Genomic DNA, 15,579 nt, shown 5'->3' with positions numbered 1-15,579 from the left:
GACATGGTTAAATATCCACGATAGTCATATTTTCCTCGGAGTCTCGCTCTGTCAGATGGAAGGGGGTTTCACCGTGTTATCCAATCTCCTGACCTCGTTTCTATCTTGAGCCACCGCGCCCGGCCTGAAGGGAAGTTTCTATCTACTGATCAATCTCTTTGCTCAGAGTCTGCTATCTAAACCTGTGAAGAAATCTTCAAGGCTGGGCGTGGTGGCTCACACTTGTAATCCCAGCACTTTGGGAGGCCAAGGCAGGATGATCGCTTGAGCCCAGGCGTTCAAGACCAGCCTGAGCAAAACAGGGAGACCTTGTTTCTAGAAAAAATTAAAAAAAAAAAAAAAAAATTGGCCAAGCTTGGTGGCACATGCCCGTAATCCTAACCTGAGAGGCTGAGGTGGGAGGACTGCTTGAGCCTGGGAGGTCAAGGCTGCAGTGAGCTGTGATCGTGCCACTGTACCCCAGCCTGGGCAACAGAGCAAGACCCTATCTCTAAAAACAAGAAAGAAAAGAAAACTTTAAGCAAGGGGATTTTAATCTAGAGGCATGCTCCCTGGGGGAGTAGTCAACAGATAGACTGCAACATTTATGAACCATTGCCCTAAAATTATACCCAAAACTATAATTGCAAATATATGTACTTTTTCTGGAAAGGGGGTCTATAGGTTTCATCAGATTCTCAGAGAGTTATTTAATAAATAACTAAATAAATTTGGTTTTAGTTATTTAGTAAATAACTAAATAAACTAGCATAGACTAGTTAAGACTAAGCACAGAGCCAGGATGGTTTGGATGACTCAGCAGCCTCAGGGCATCAGATAAGAGTTCCACCTAAGTTGTTACTAAACCCCAGGTAGCTATGTGCTCAGTGAATGATATGTACGGACATGTTCATATGCTGACCAGTAGATTCCTTTCCCTCATAACCCTTGGTGAGTTTCATGGAACACCTTGTAGTGCTTAGCCTGGTATCAGTAAACTCCCTGAAATTGTATGGAATTAATTCTGTATTCAAGCATATTGGTGGGGGCTGGGGGGGAACCTCAACTATGTCTATAACGCATACAAAATGTGTACGAATCCATTCTGACTGTAAGTCTGCCTGGATCTGGCATCCTTATTTTGATATGTTCAGACAAGTCCCCAAATTCCACAGCATAAAGATAAATGAGAAAAATTCCATGTCAGTTCCCCGTAGGGTTCAGGCCAGACCATTTCTCTAACCCTCAGCCTGTCCTAAAGTCTTCTTTGTCAGACCCTCCAGAAGTGCTTAGCTGTCATTAGCCAGTCCTAGATCATTAGCCAGTCCTAGACTGTATCAAAATGCTGGGATAGCTCAGAAGTCTGAGAGTAAGCCACAAAGTCACTAGGTTTCTAACTAGCTTGGAGTTAGCTGGGATTCAAAGACCAAGGGAGCCATAAACATGCAGTAGAAGCTTGTGAATTTCCTAAAATTGTATGCAAAAATTGTGTATGCATCCTTCAGAAGATAGCCTTCATCAGATGATCAAATCATGAGCCTAATCCTGCCAACCTCCCGAAAAAAGATCGAGAACCCAGACTTAGGGTATACAAATGGCCCCACTGGACCCAAGGTCCCACTAACATGTAGTGGGGCTTAGGCCCCAGGAAACTGTGGCCAGGCAGTAAGGTTTCCTGGAGATTGGTCACTGACCTTTGTACGGGGAACAATGTTGAGTTCCAGTTTTTGGTCCACCAGGCTGGCCCCTGCCTCTGAGAGATAGCCCTGGTTGAGGACAAGGCAGTCACGGCCAAAGCAGCAGGGACAGCACAGCTTCTGCAGCCACTTGGTCCACTTAGGATTAAGATGCCCATAGGGCTCTTCATTCTTGGGTTTGAAGACAGCAATGATCCTCTACAAAGACGAAAGAAAAAGAGGATGTTAAATCCGAGTTGACTGAAATAGCCCACAGACCAAGTCAGCAGGAATCTAGAAAGAAATGAGAGGGCATAGGCGGACAATTCCTACTTACAGTCAGACTCAGGTTTCTCCCAGTTGGTAAAGGGAAGACAACAGCTCGTGTGTGCAGCTCAGAGACCCACTGCTAGAAAGGGTTGCAGCCAAAGAACATATTAAGTCTTCTCTTTCTTCCCTGCTCCTTTATCCCTCTTCCCCATCTCTTTTCCCTCATATAAGTACCTACCTCTAACTTGGTGCTTCAAACAAACAAGGTAAATGGATTGCTACATTTCTAGGAGCAACATACAGAAGCAGGCCAGGTACAGGGGCTCATGCCTGTAATTCCAGCACTTTGGGAGGCCAAGGCGGGCAGATCACTTGAGGCCACGAGTTTGAGACCAGCCCAGCCAACATGGTGAAACCCTGTCTCTACTAAAAATACAAAAAGTAGCTGGGCGCAGTGGTGCACATCTGTAATTCCAGCTACTTGGGAGGCTGAGGCATGAGAATCACTTGAACCCACTGGGGGGAGGTTGAAGTGAGCCGAGATTGCCCCCCCTGCACTCCTCACCCTGGGTGACCAAGTGAGACCCTGTCTCACAAAAAAACAAAACAAAAAAAAGTACAGAAGCCAATTCAGTGGTAGATCTTGAGTCACTGGCAGCATCTAATGCCAATATGATACTGCTTCCTGCCCTCCGGAAAGATATCATATCCTAATGCACAAGGGCTCTAAAGTAATCTCCAAAAAAATGAGGAATTAACTGATCACAGATCATATGTTATCTTTTTTTGCATGCGCCCCTGCCCTATTTATCCTACAGGATGTTTGTGTATGTGGTATGCCAGAAATTTAACACCATAAACTCTAATTTTCGAAGTTACATATATGCACACTGTTGTTCTGCATCAATTACAGAAAAACTTTTTTAAAAACTTTACCAACTGGAAGGAAGCAAAGAAGGTATTATGGGCCGGGCATGGTGGCTCACACTTGTAATCCCAGCACTTTGGGAGGCCGAGGTGGGTGGATAACCTGAGGTCAGGAGTTCAAGACCAGCCTGGCCAACATGGTGAAACCCTGTCTCTGCTAAAAATACAAAAACTTGGCCGGGCGCGGTGGCTCACGCCTGTAATCCCAGCACTTTGGGAGGCCGAGGCGGGCGGATCACAAGGTCAGGAGATCGAGACCACGGTGAAACCCCGTCTCTACTAAAAATACAAAAAATTAGCCGGGCGCGGTTGTGGGCGCCTGTAGTCCCAGCTACTCGGGAGGCTGAGGCAGGAGAATGGCATGAACCCGGGAGGCGGAGCTTGCAGTGAGCCGAGATCGCGCCACTGCACTCCAGCCTGGGCGACAGAGCGAGACTCCGTCTCAAAAAAAAAAAAAAAAAAAAATACAAAAATTTGCTGAGTGTGGTGGCATGCACCTGTAATCCCAGCTACCCGGGAAGCTGAGGCAGGAGAATCACTTGAACCCAGGAGGTGGAGGTTGTAGTGAGCCAAGATCATGCCACTGCACTCCAGCCTGGGCGATAAGATCTAGACTCTGTCTCAAAAAATAAAAAAAGCTATTATGGAATGAGGTTAAGGAAATTCCTTCATCAATGATGAAGAGATTTCCTCTCACAGCCTTATTATCCAAAGAGAAAAATCACAGCAGGAAAAAAGACTCTGCTACTTGGTTAGAATGAAGCTCTCTTAAGTAATTCTGATAGGCAAGAAACCAGGACATGAGATGCCACACAGATTAAATCCATTTTCTGTAGCAGACAGTAACTTAATCTTCTAAGGTCCTTGGAAATATAGGATGCCTAGAAACTATGGCCCTCCCTCCTGAATGTTTTCTTCAAAAGGCCAGTCAGCCCTCTGAGGTTGTTTTACATTCATCTCATTCCCTCCAGTCCCCAAACTGGTAATTCAAGGGAAGAAAGCAAATATGCGGCCGGGTGTGGTGGCTCACACCTGTAATCCTAGCACTTTGGGAGGCTGAGGCAGGCAGATCACCTGAGGTCGGGAGTTCGAGACCAGCCTAACCAACATGGAGAAATCCCGTCTCTACTAAAAATACAAAATTAGCTGGTCATGGTGGCACATGCCTGTAGTCCTAGCTAGTCGGGAGGCTGAGGCAGGAGAATCCCTTGAACCCAGGAGGCGGAGGTTGCAGTGAGCCGAGATCACGCCATTGCACTCCAGCCTGGGCAATAAGAGCGAGACTCTGTCTCAAAAAAAAAAAAAAAAAAAAAGCAAACATGCTATCCAAGTGATTCATCCTCATATCATAAGACTCTCCTTGTCCCCTCCACCCCACAGCCTACTCAAGCTAGTCTGGGTCATAAGACATTTTCCTGTGGGTGTCACTTCCTGAATGGCAGGTCACAGCAGACAATATGCACCCATCCGCTTTCACCAACTCAGTACTCATATTAGGAATTGGCTAGGTCCATGTTGCTAACAATAACCGGTCAATCTTCAAGCCAGCTCCTTTAAAAATGCCTTCCAAGGATTTGAGAGGACAAGAAAAATACAGAACTCCTCCTTCTCCCTCCAAACAGAATCGATTTATTCTTAAAGACAAACTAACTTGTTTACTGGCAAATGCAAAATGCATATATTCACATCACAAATCTTCAGAATTACTTTCTTATCCAAAGCAGTTAGCTAAAGGCCTCAGCAGTCTTCTCTGTCTCTGTTCCCCTGGAACCCCAGCCTCTGAATAACAAAGCAGCAGTAGCAACAGGCTCACAACTCAGAAAATGACTGATGAGTTCACTGTAACCCTCCAGAACCGAGACAGGGAAACCAAAAGGCAACTTGAAGCATGTCCCAGAACCCAACAGTCAGTTCAACTGAGGCACATTACGGAGTTCAGGAAGCTGGTCCCCAATGAAAGGGAGACCAAGACACTCCTACTATTACTGGAGGCTGAAAAATACCAGGGCTGAGGCCAACTGGTAAATACTTCTACTTAAAGAAAGAAAAGGTTGAGCATGGTGGCTCATGCCTATAAGCCCAGCACTTTCAGAGGATGAGGCAGGATTGCCTGAGGCCTGGAGTTTGAGACCAGCTTGGGCAACACAAGACTCTGTCACTGATTTTTAAAAATTAGCCAGGAATCATGCCTGGAGTTGGTTGGGAGGCCAAGGCGGGCGGATCACCTGAGGTCAGAAGTTCAAGACCAGCCTGACCAACGTGAAGAAACTCCATCTCTACTAAAAATACAAAATTAGCTGGGCTTGGTGGCCCATGCCTGTAATCCCAGCTACTTGGGAGGCTGAGTCAGGAGAATCGCTTGAACCTGGGAGGTGGAGGTCGCAGTGAGCCGAGATCACGCCATTGCACTCCAGCCTGGGCAACGAGTGAAATACCGTCTCAAAAAAAAAAAAAAAAAAAATTAGCCAAGTGTAGTGGTATGCACCTGTAGTCCCAGCTACTCAGCAGGGAGAATCCCTTAAGCCTAGGAGATCAAGGCTGCAGTGAACTAGGAGCATGCCACTGCACTCTAGCCTGGGTGACAGAGCAAGACCCCATCTCTAAAAAAGAAAAATTAAAAAACAACAAAAAAAAAAGAAAGCAGAATTTGAAGGCCAAGATTGCAGTCAAGTCTCATTTAAAGACTGACCTCTCAAACATCTCGATTTCCTTCCACCATAAGGAGAATAAGAAGCATTTCAATGACTCCGAAAGCATGAGTAATTATGGTTACGTCAGTAGTACAGGGGTTTCATTAAAGAACACTGCCTGGACTAGATCAATGAGGGAATGTTAGAGTATGAAGGACGGAGGAACAAAAGGGCATTCAGACAGAGGGGGAGACAAGTGCCTTTCAAGACTAAGTGTAGGCCTCAGTTCAATTCAATTCTCTTAGCATTTGCTCAGGACCTAGCCTGTGCAGAACGATGTGCAAGCATTCCGCAGGCATTTGGTGGCTTTCCTAGACAGAGAGGTAAAATAGCCTCTGGCCTAATTTCCAATGTTCACTTCATAAAATCAACTATGCTCCCGAATAATCAAGAATACTCTCCTCATTTGTCCTCCTCACAGAGAACAAACTCTAAAACACTCAAATTGGAAAGACACCCACCAGCATTTAGCTGGAAAAGAAAACAACTACTGCCTGATTTTTCCTCACTATCCACTGTCTTCTTTAATAGATTTTCAATTCCTTTATTATATCCAGGAGAGAGCGTCAGTTTGATGCCAATATTATAAAAACAACTTTTCTTAACACCCATTTACTAATCTCCCCTCTTTAACAAAGGAGGGGTGAGGTACAGATAGCTTAAACAGTAGCAGTTCATGAAGTTGGGAATAAAAACCAAATCACACAAGAAAGCAAGAGGCCATGCACCAGCTGGTGTCAGAACCCACAACCAACTACTGGAACCTCAGCCCAGTGCAGTGGCTCACACTTATTATCCCAGCACTTGGGAGGCCAAGACAGGTGGCCTCATTTGAGATCAGGAGTTCAAGACCAGCCTGGCCAACATGGTGAAACCCCGTCTCTACAAAAAAAATGGAAAAAATTAGCCAGGCATGGTGGCATGTGCCTGTAGTATCAGCTACTCAGGAGGCTGAGGCGGGAGAATTGCTTGAATCCGGGAGGTGGAAGTTGCAGTGAGCCGAGATCATGCCACTGCACTCCAGCCTGGGCAACAGAGCTGGACCCCCTCTCAAAACAAGCTAACAACAACAACAAAAAATTACTGGAACCTGGAACCAAGGGGGGTCCTATATCTAACCAGCAGTGACAAGAAGGAGGGCATCATGCTATGCTAAAAGAGGCCCTTTCTCCCAGAACCTAAAATGTAAGACAGTTCAAGCATATCATTCATATCACACAGTGAAATATACAGAAATGACCTTTCATAAAAGTCTTCTTTTAAAGTTTGGTAAACATAAAGTGGACAGTTCTCAAACTTTTTGGTCTCAAGACCCCTCTAAACTCTTAAAAATTAGGCTGGGTACGGTGGCTTATGCCTGTAATCCCAGTACTTTGGGAGGCCAAGGCGGGTGGATCACCTGAGATCAGGAGTTTGAGATCAGCCTGGCCAACATGGTGAAATCTTGTCTCTGCTAAAAATACAAAAATTAGCTGGGCATGCTGGTGGGCACGCCTGTAATCCCAACTACTCAGGAGGCTGAAGCAGGAGAACTGCTTGAACCCAGGAGGCAGAGGTTGCAGTGAGTCGAGATCATGCCACTGCACTCTAGCCTGAGTGACAGAGTGAGACTCCATCTCAAAAAAAAAAAAATTATTAAGGACTCCAAAAAGCATTTGTTAATGTGAGTAAAGGCTATATTTGCCTTCAAAATTAAAACAAGTGCTTCAATTTTGAACAAACTATACTTAATAATTAAGTATTCATTTTAACTATACTTAATAAATACTAATCTATAAATTTATTTTATTTGTATTATTAAATTATATTTATTCTATTAATACTAATTCATTAATAATAATACAAATAAACCCATTGCATGTTAACATAAATGACATATTTTTATTTTAAAAAATTATATTTTCAAAAGATATTTTAGTGAGAAGACTGGCACTATTTTACATTTTTGCAAATCTCTCTAATGTCTTAATTGAAGACAACTGTATTCTCATATCTTAGTATTCAATCTGTTTCAACATCACACATCATGTAGTCTCTGGAAATCTCCACTCTCCACTCATAAGTAAGTGAGAATGAAAAAGGCAAATAAAGTCTTAGAATTATGATGAAAATAATTTTGACCTGTGGACCCCCAAAAAGGAACTCCCAGAGGTCAAGGTCCCTGGGCCACACTCTAAGAACGGCTGTATTCTATGATATAGATTGGAGGAAAATAGCAGTCCTTGATTTAGTTATTTAGGTAGAGAAGCCTTATTTACAAGTTCATTCTTACAAAAGGAAGGGAAGGGCTTGTCCAAATACATAAAACCATCCAGGCACAGTGGCTCACACCTGTAACCCCAACACTGGGAGGCCGAGGCTGCAATGAGCCAAGGTTGTGCCACTGCACTCCAGCCTGGGCGACAGGGTGAGACACTGTCTCAAATATATATATAAAATAAAATATAATAAAATTATTTTACTAAAACGTTGAGGCAGTCAAGTTTGTATGTCATACATGTAGGTCTTGAGATTTTAAGCATCATCTACCAACTCTTATAGCCTTATTCGATGCCATGTACCCAAGAAACCCTAATTCAGCAGTTAGTAGGAATGTTTTTAAAAACAAAACCCAAAACACTCTGATTGAGCTGCCCTCACTAAGTGCCAGGAACTACATCAGGGGCTTTCGTGTGTGATATGTCATTTAATCCTCTTAACCTAGTGAGTCACATGCTGTCCTATGATTCTTGGCAATGTGAACATCTAGTATTACTCCACGCAAAAGAGAAAAAGCTCAAAAAATCCTTTTGCAGTTGAGTGAGCATGAGACCTGAAGCACAAGGAGGTAAGTGAGGAGGAGTAATGTGTGTACTGTCCCCCATAACTTCTAGCATTTTCCATCTGTTCCTGGACCCCACTGAGACAGAAATCATCCAAAATTGAGAAATGGGACCAGGGCTGTTATCTTCAAGAATCTTTCGACTGTCTAAGATCCAAAAGTGGCTGTCGCAGAAAGTGCTGGTTCTCCCAATCTCTGTTCCCCCTTGTTCCCTGGACACAGACCCATGATTTGTACCTGAGCAAACAAACAAACAAACAAACAAAAAACAGCTATAGTTTCCAGCCACTACTACAGCTAAGTTTTAGACAATGGGATATAAGTAGAAGAGTCTCCTACAACTTCTACGAAGTGCCTTAAAGGATGGGGGCATATTAACCCTTTCCCTTTCCTTCTTCCAACTGGCTGAAAAGCAGACAAGATGTTTGCAGCTTGAGCGGCCATCTTGGACCACGGAGTAGAAGCCACATTCTAAGGATGGCTGATCAGCTGGAAGGAAGAACCCTATGTCCCCAGTAAAGTGAAATGTCATGCCAGCCCTGAGCATGCCTGAGCAGCTAGCCTATAGACTTCTTTTACATGAGGCGTAAATGAACCTTTCTTCAAATCATCATTATTTTAAATTCTCTGTCACATATAGCCAAATTCAATACTAACCAATACAGTAGGTGAGAAGAGAATTTAGAAATTTTGTTGGCTGGGCGCGATGGCTCAAGCCTGTAATCCCAGCACTTTGGGAGGCCGAGACGGGCGGATCACGAGGTCAGGAGATCAAGACCATCCTGGCTAACACGGTGAAACCCCGTCTCTACTAAAAAATACAAAAAACTAGCCGGGCGAGGTGGCGGGCGCCTGTAGTCCCAGCTACTCGGGAGGCTGAGGCAGGAGAATGGCGGGAACCCGGGAGGAGGAGCTTGCAGTGAGCTGAGATCCGGCCACTGCACTCCAGCCTTGGCGACAGAGCGAGACTCCGTCTCAAAAAAAAAAAAAAAGAAATTTTGTTTTGTTTTGTTTTGTTTTTGAGACAGAGTCTCTGTCCCCCGGGCTAGAGTGCAGTGGTGCGATCTCGGCTCACTGCAACCTCCACCTCCCAGGCTCAAGTAGTTCTCCTGCTTCAGCCTCCCGAGTAGATGGGATTACAAGTGCCTGCCACAGTGCTCAGCTAATTTTTGTATTTTTAGTAGAGATGGGGGTTTCACTATGTTGACCAGGCTGGTCTCGGACTCCTGACCTCCAGTGATGCGCCTGCCTCGGCCTCCCAAAGTGTTGGGATTACAGGCGTGAGCAACCGCGCCTGGCCAGAATCTGAAAATTCTTATGACTGAGTCTGAGGGACCAAAGAATAGTGGTGAGAACATGAACTCCACAGCCAACCTGCCTGGGCCCAATCCTGCCTCTACCACTTACTATGTGTGAGACCTTGGAAAAATTAGTTATACCATGGGTCTGTGTCATCACCTGTGGGGATAATAACAGTACCTACCTTCAAGGGTGGTTATAAAGATTAAATGAGTTATTATTTGTAAAGCACTGAAAGGAATATAGTAAATGCTATGTAAGTATTTGTTTAATAAAGTAAATACATTTGGAGGAGAGCCAAAGATGACAATTCCAACTACAGTAAGTCTGTGGGCCAGTCTAACCCACCGCAAGCATTTAGAAAGTGCCCTTTGTTCTAAATCACATTTGCTTCACTGGAAGCAGTATGGGTACATCAAAAAGTTTTGTCAGGGCATCTGTGTTTTGACATCCCCTATAAGAAAGGATAGTGGCCAGGAAGTTTTAGAGACCAGAATCCCTAAATCACCAAGTAACATACCTATGGTATGTCCTCTGTGGCCTATGTACTGAGATGGTAGTACTTTACCTGCCAGGTAGATATAAGAGATCATATTACTTCCACCTGTTAAAGCACCAGCTCACTTCTCAGCTGACCTCACCCACTTTCAATGCAGCTATAACAGTGTCATGAAAGAAAAACAAAAATATTCCTCCTTATCCTGTACCTATCAAAGATAATCTTAGCCCCTTCTTACATTTGCCAACAAACTAAAAATACCCTCTGCCCACAAAAAAAGGACAGGCATGGTGGGTCACACCTGTAATCCCAGCACTTTGGGAGGCTGAGGCAAGAGGATGGTTGCCTGAAGCCAGGAGTCTAAGAACAAGCAGGGCAACATGGTGAGACTCTTGTCTCTACCAAAAATAATTTTTAGCCGGGTGTGGTGGTGCATGCCTGTAGTCCCAGCTACTCAGAAGCTGAGTGGGAGGACCTTGAGCCCGGATGCCAAGGCTGCAGTGAGCAATGAGACTGCACCACTGCACTCCAGCCTGGGTGTCAGAGTGAGACCTTTTCTTGAAAAAGAAAGAAAGAAAGAAAGCAAGCAAGCATCTGGCACTCACATTTCTTTGCTTCTAGAAATGATGGTTCCCACTTGAGCTTGAAAGTTATTTTATTTAAGAAACTTGGAGGCCGGGTGCCGTGGCACACCTGTAATCCCAGCACTTTGGGAAGCCGACGTGGGCAGATCACAAGGTCAAGAGATCGAGACCATCCTGGCCAACATGGTGAAACCTCGTCTTTACTAAAAATACAAAAATTGGCTGCTCGTGGTGGCACACGCCTGTAGTCCCAGCCACTTAGGAGGCTGAAGCAGGACAATTGCTTGAACCCTGGAGGCAGAGGTTGCAGTGAGCCGAGATCGTGCCACTGCACTCCAGCCTGGAGACAGAGCAAGACTCCGTCTCAAAAAGAAAAAAAAAAGAAAAACGAAAAGAAAATTTGAAAGACTTATTACTCTCAAAGCTTTCCTCAACTCAGTTTATGTAAACTGTTTGTTCTCTAATTCTTGATTAATTCAGGGACAACTCAAACTCTGAGTGAATAACTAGATCATTCAATGAACCGAACCAAGAGCTACAAGTAACAGCCCATCCTGGCCACCAAGGACTCCTATCGAAACAGCACCCTGGCCATCTAAAGAGTTCACAAAACAGAGATGTCAGGGAAAACCTGAGGCAACTTTGACACCCTTAATTTAAATAACAATACATCTTTCCAATGACCCATTCTAGCACACCTGAAAATTTCCCTGAAACTTCCCTGAAAACAGGGAAGACTTGATATTTCTTAAATTCTGCAGTTCTCAAAAGGATAAAGGTCACTTCTCAGATGCCCTGGTCACTCCATGCCCCATCCTATCACCATCTCCCTTTATATATAGGCAGGGGACAAAATAAAGGTCAGCAAACACTCTGCCTTAGCTGAAAAGCAGGCTATTGATAGCCTTGGGAGAGAAATGAAAGAAAAAGTAGCTGACGGCCCCATGTTTCTAAAACTCCAAGTTCTATCTAAACTTTGGAGCCGTCAAAATGGATCTGAACCCTTTCCCAGAAGTGAGCAACAACCAGGGCAGATGAAACTGGTGAGTCCGCCCACTCTTTCTTCAACGTCTGTTAATAAGAGCTGGGACGGTGGCAGGGACATCCCCCACAACACAGAAGGCTGGAACAGAATTCTCAGATCCCCTGATGGGTCACCCATCCTCCTCCGTGAACAGCGACACACTGGTTCGGTCGGTCCAAAAATAGAGAACAGGCCTAAAGCCCCAAATCTGTAAGTCAGCGGCCGAATAGCAGTCCCAGTAGTGTGAAGCTAAGTACCCTACTAGAAAGCAGTCTCTGTCCAGCGGCGGATTGCCCCACCACACTGCTGGGCCCCCGGCCCGTATCTGGTCAATTTCCTCTTTTCATTTTCCGCTCACTCCTCCCCCAACAAGTAGGTTCTGATTTATTTCTCCATTCCACAGAGCGTCCCCAGCTCCAGGCCTCAGTGGCATCCCTAAATCCTGCCAGGGGCTGGTACTGTGAAGTTTCTCCCTTCTCCCTCCGGCTGTGCGAAGGCTCAAACTCCCCAGGAGCGCCGCCGGTCCCCAGCCCGCGGCAGCGGTCCCCACCCCGGCACTCACCCCCTGAGGGTCCTTGACGAAGTAGCTTCCGCTGGAGCCCTGGTAGATGCGCTCGGGAAAGATGCAGCGCTCGATGGCCAGCTCGGCCTGCCGCACCACCGCCTCGAACCGGGGATCCTCCGGGAACTCGTTCCGCTCGCGGTGGGCCTGAGCGGCGTGCGCTGCCGCCGCGGCCTGAGCGGCCAGAGCCTGGGCCTGCGCCGCCACGGTTTGGGTCTGGCCCTGGGCCGCCGCGCCCCGGGCCCGATCCAGCAGAGGCTGCCGCTCCCGGTCGTGGCCCGGCGAGCCCGGAGGAGAGGGGCCCGAGCCCGCCGCCGCCGCCGCCACTCGGACCGCGCCTCCGGGCACCTGCGGAAAGTGAGCGCCCGAGCCCGACGGGAAGGTGTAGTCCGGGGGTTGGGCCCGCTCGGGGGACACTAGTGGGCTCGTCTCGTCCATCCCTCAGTCAGCCGGCTCCGGGACCCGGCGCGCTGCACACCACTGCGCTCGCGGCCGCGACCAATCCGCGACATCCCCTAGGCTCCGGCCGGCCAACCAGATCGCGACGCTTCCTTGGCCCCGCCCCTAACCTGCCCTGTTTACTTGGCTACGAATAGGCGCGGCCCCTCGCGCGCGAACAGTAGCCAATCAGAACCTGCTCCTACGCAATCGCTGCCTCCACATTTTTCTCCCCGTCACCTTCTGTGAAGACTGCGCATGCTCCAGGACCCAACCTTGGGTCAGACACTTCCTCTGCCCCTACTATCCCAGCGCCGCGCTTAGCTTCCAATTGGCTTACTGGATTTGGGCGCTTTCAAAACAGCAACCTTCCTGTCAGTCACTCATTGAGTGTCTACTCTGAACCGGTTGTGAGATTGGAGGAATCTCATCTATGTATCTTCATTCATTCAGTCAGGCACTCATTCATTAATTGAGCACGTACTATATGTTCTAAGTGCTAGGGAGACAGCAGTGAAGCAAAGAAACAAAGCTGCTGCTCTACCTCGATGAAAGGGTTTTTTTAGGGTTTTTTTGTTTGTTTATTTGTTTCCTGCGTTTTGTTTTGGGTTTTTTTTTTTTTTTTTTTTTTTTTTTTTGAGACAGAGTGATCTGTCTCCAGAAAAAAAAAGACAGGGATCAGGTGATCTGCCCACTTCGACCTCCCAAAGTGCTGGGATTACAGGTGCGAGCCACTGCGCTTGGCCTGCAAGTAGATTTTTAAAGGAAAAGAGGCAGTTCCTAACTTGTTTACCAAGAATTTACATTAAAATAACAAGTTATAGACTGGCTATACATTGTACTTTGTATCCCAAATTCTTATCTCAGTTGACCTAACATATTTCCAATGTAGATGTAACAGTGCCATGTTACACTTCAAGTTCACAGGAACTTGAAGGTAATGGGTGAAGTATCTAGTCAGGATAAAAATGTCTTAACAATTGCCTCCAGGTTTTCCTAGGAACCCCTGAAGATTTCTTTTTAAATTATTATTATTTTTTTAGAGATAGGTTATCTCTGTTGCCCAGGCTAGTCTTGAACTCCTGGCCTCAGGTGATCCTCCTGCCTCAGTCTCCCAGAGTGCTGGGGGATTACAGGTGTGAACCACCCACAGTGCGGCCAAAAAATAAAAAATTTTTAAAAGAAAAAACCCCGCCAGCACGGTGGCTCACACCTGTAATCCCAGCACTTTGGGAGGCTGAGGCAGGCGGATCACTTGAGGTCGGGAGTTCAAGACCAACATGGAGAAACCCTGTCTCTACTAAAAATACAAAATTAGCCCAGCATGGTGGCGCATGACTGTAATCTCAGCTACTCGAGAGGCTGAGGCAGGAGAATCACTTGAACCCAGGAGGTGGAGGTTGCAGTGAGAAACTCTGTCAAGAAAGAAAGAAAGAGAGAGAGAGAAAGAAAGAAAGAAAGGGAGAGGGCAAGGGAGAGGGGGAGGAAGAAAGAAAAGAAAGGAAAGAAACCATTGCCCCAGAGTGTGGGTGTGGAAGGCATGACTGAAGTCCCATACTCATATCTTTGAGCCAGTGAACTGTGCATACATCACACAAAGCTCAGACTGCTCTAAGCTATCTTTCCTTCTCAACCTTATAGGAGTTCAAGGTCAGCCTGGGCAACATAGCAAGACTCCATCTATTTTTTAAAAATTAATTTTTTAAGGAGTTCCTAGGAAAACCTGGGGGCAATTGTTAAGACATTTTGTTCCTGACTCACTGCCTCACGCATTATCTTCAAGTTCCTGTGAAGATACAAACTTGTGGTACAAAGAATAATGCATAGCCAATTAATATCTTACACTGTGCCTGGCCCAGCTGCTCAATGCTTATTTGTTAATTGAAGAAAAATATGGTCGGTGAACCTAAGAAGTTCTTACCACGAGATAAGAGTCCACCACTTTTATTCACACTGTAAAATCTCAGTGTCTAGACACAGTAGGTGCTCAGTACATTACTATTCGTGAGAAAGGGAAGGAAGATAGAGTCCCTGCCCTCAGGCTGAAGGCATGTGACTTTCTGAGGCAGTAGGAGAAAAAAAAAAAAGCCAACAAAATGAGCTCAAAACTCCGGAACAGTTCACCAATTAACTGAGGCAGGCTGCAGCCTTAACAAAGCCTTTATTTTATTTATTTATTTTATTTTTTTTTTCAACCAGAATGCTCAAGGATCAAGCAAAGGCTTTAAGTGGGTCATGTGCTATGAGCTGAGTCTTAAAGAAAGAGTAATTAGATTGCTGGAAAAAAAGGAGAGAGGAAACAAATGGTCCACCAAGCAGGAGTCACCTGAGAAAAAGAGGAAAGCTAAGTCAGGTAGGCAACATAGAGCAACCTTCTTGTTTCTAGGGGAAGCAGAGTTAAACTGGGTTACCAAGGGCCTGGAAACTAGAACAGAATGAGACTAGCCTGCGCAACATGGTGAAACCCTGTCTCCACTAAAAATACAAAAATTACCCAGGCTTGGTGGCTTATGCCTGTAATCCCAGCTACTCGGAAGGCTGAGGCAGAAGAATCTCTTGAACCCGGGAGGCAGAGGTTGTAGTGAGCAGAGATTGTGCCATTGCACTCCAGCCTGGGCAACAAGAGCAAAACTCAGTCTCAAATAATAATAATAATAAATCCATGGAATACTGTTTCAGTTAAAATTTATACAAACAAGCCAGGTGCGGTGGCTCATGCCTGTAATCCTAGCACTCTGGGAGGCTGAGGCGGGTGGATCACCTGAGGTCAGTAGTTCAAGACCAGCCTGGGCAACATGGCGAAACCCTGT

At 45.9% G+C, this 15,579-nt stretch overlaps 2 protein-coding genes across 2 annotated transcripts in view; one reads left to right on the top strand and one right to left on the bottom strand.

The window, feature by feature from the left end:
• PI4K2A (phosphatidylinositol 4-kinase type 2 alpha) overlaps positions 1-12,841 on the bottom strand; it is a 37,946-nt gene extending 25,105 nt beyond the window's left edge. Inside the window, exons 1-2 of the mRNA XM_050802906.1 lie at positions 12,332-12,841; positions 1,674-1,874 (exon numbers count right to left, since the gene is read on the bottom strand). Coding sequence (XP_050658863.1) covers positions 1,674-1,874; positions 12,332-12,769 — 639 coding nt within the window. The 5' untranslated portion in view covers positions 12,770-12,841. The remainder of the gene's footprint in view (positions 1-1,673; positions 1,875-12,331) is intronic.
• Positions 1-15,579, top strand: part of MMS19 (MMS19 homolog, cytosolic iron-sulfur assembly component) — a 458,727-nt gene that overhangs the window by 270,092 nt on the left and 173,056 nt on the right. The window lies entirely within an intron of this gene.

This window comes from Macaca thibetana, chromosome 9 (assembly GCF_024542745.1).
Source record: "Macaca thibetana thibetana isolate TM-01 chromosome 9, ASM2454274v1, whole genome shotgun sequence".
Classification (NCBI taxonomy): Eukaryota; Metazoa; Chordata; class Mammalia; order Primates; family Cercopithecidae; genus Macaca; species Macaca thibetana.
The sequence above is the reverse complement of the archived record's forward strand: the minus strand, read 5'-3'. Positions and strand labels throughout refer to the sequence as shown.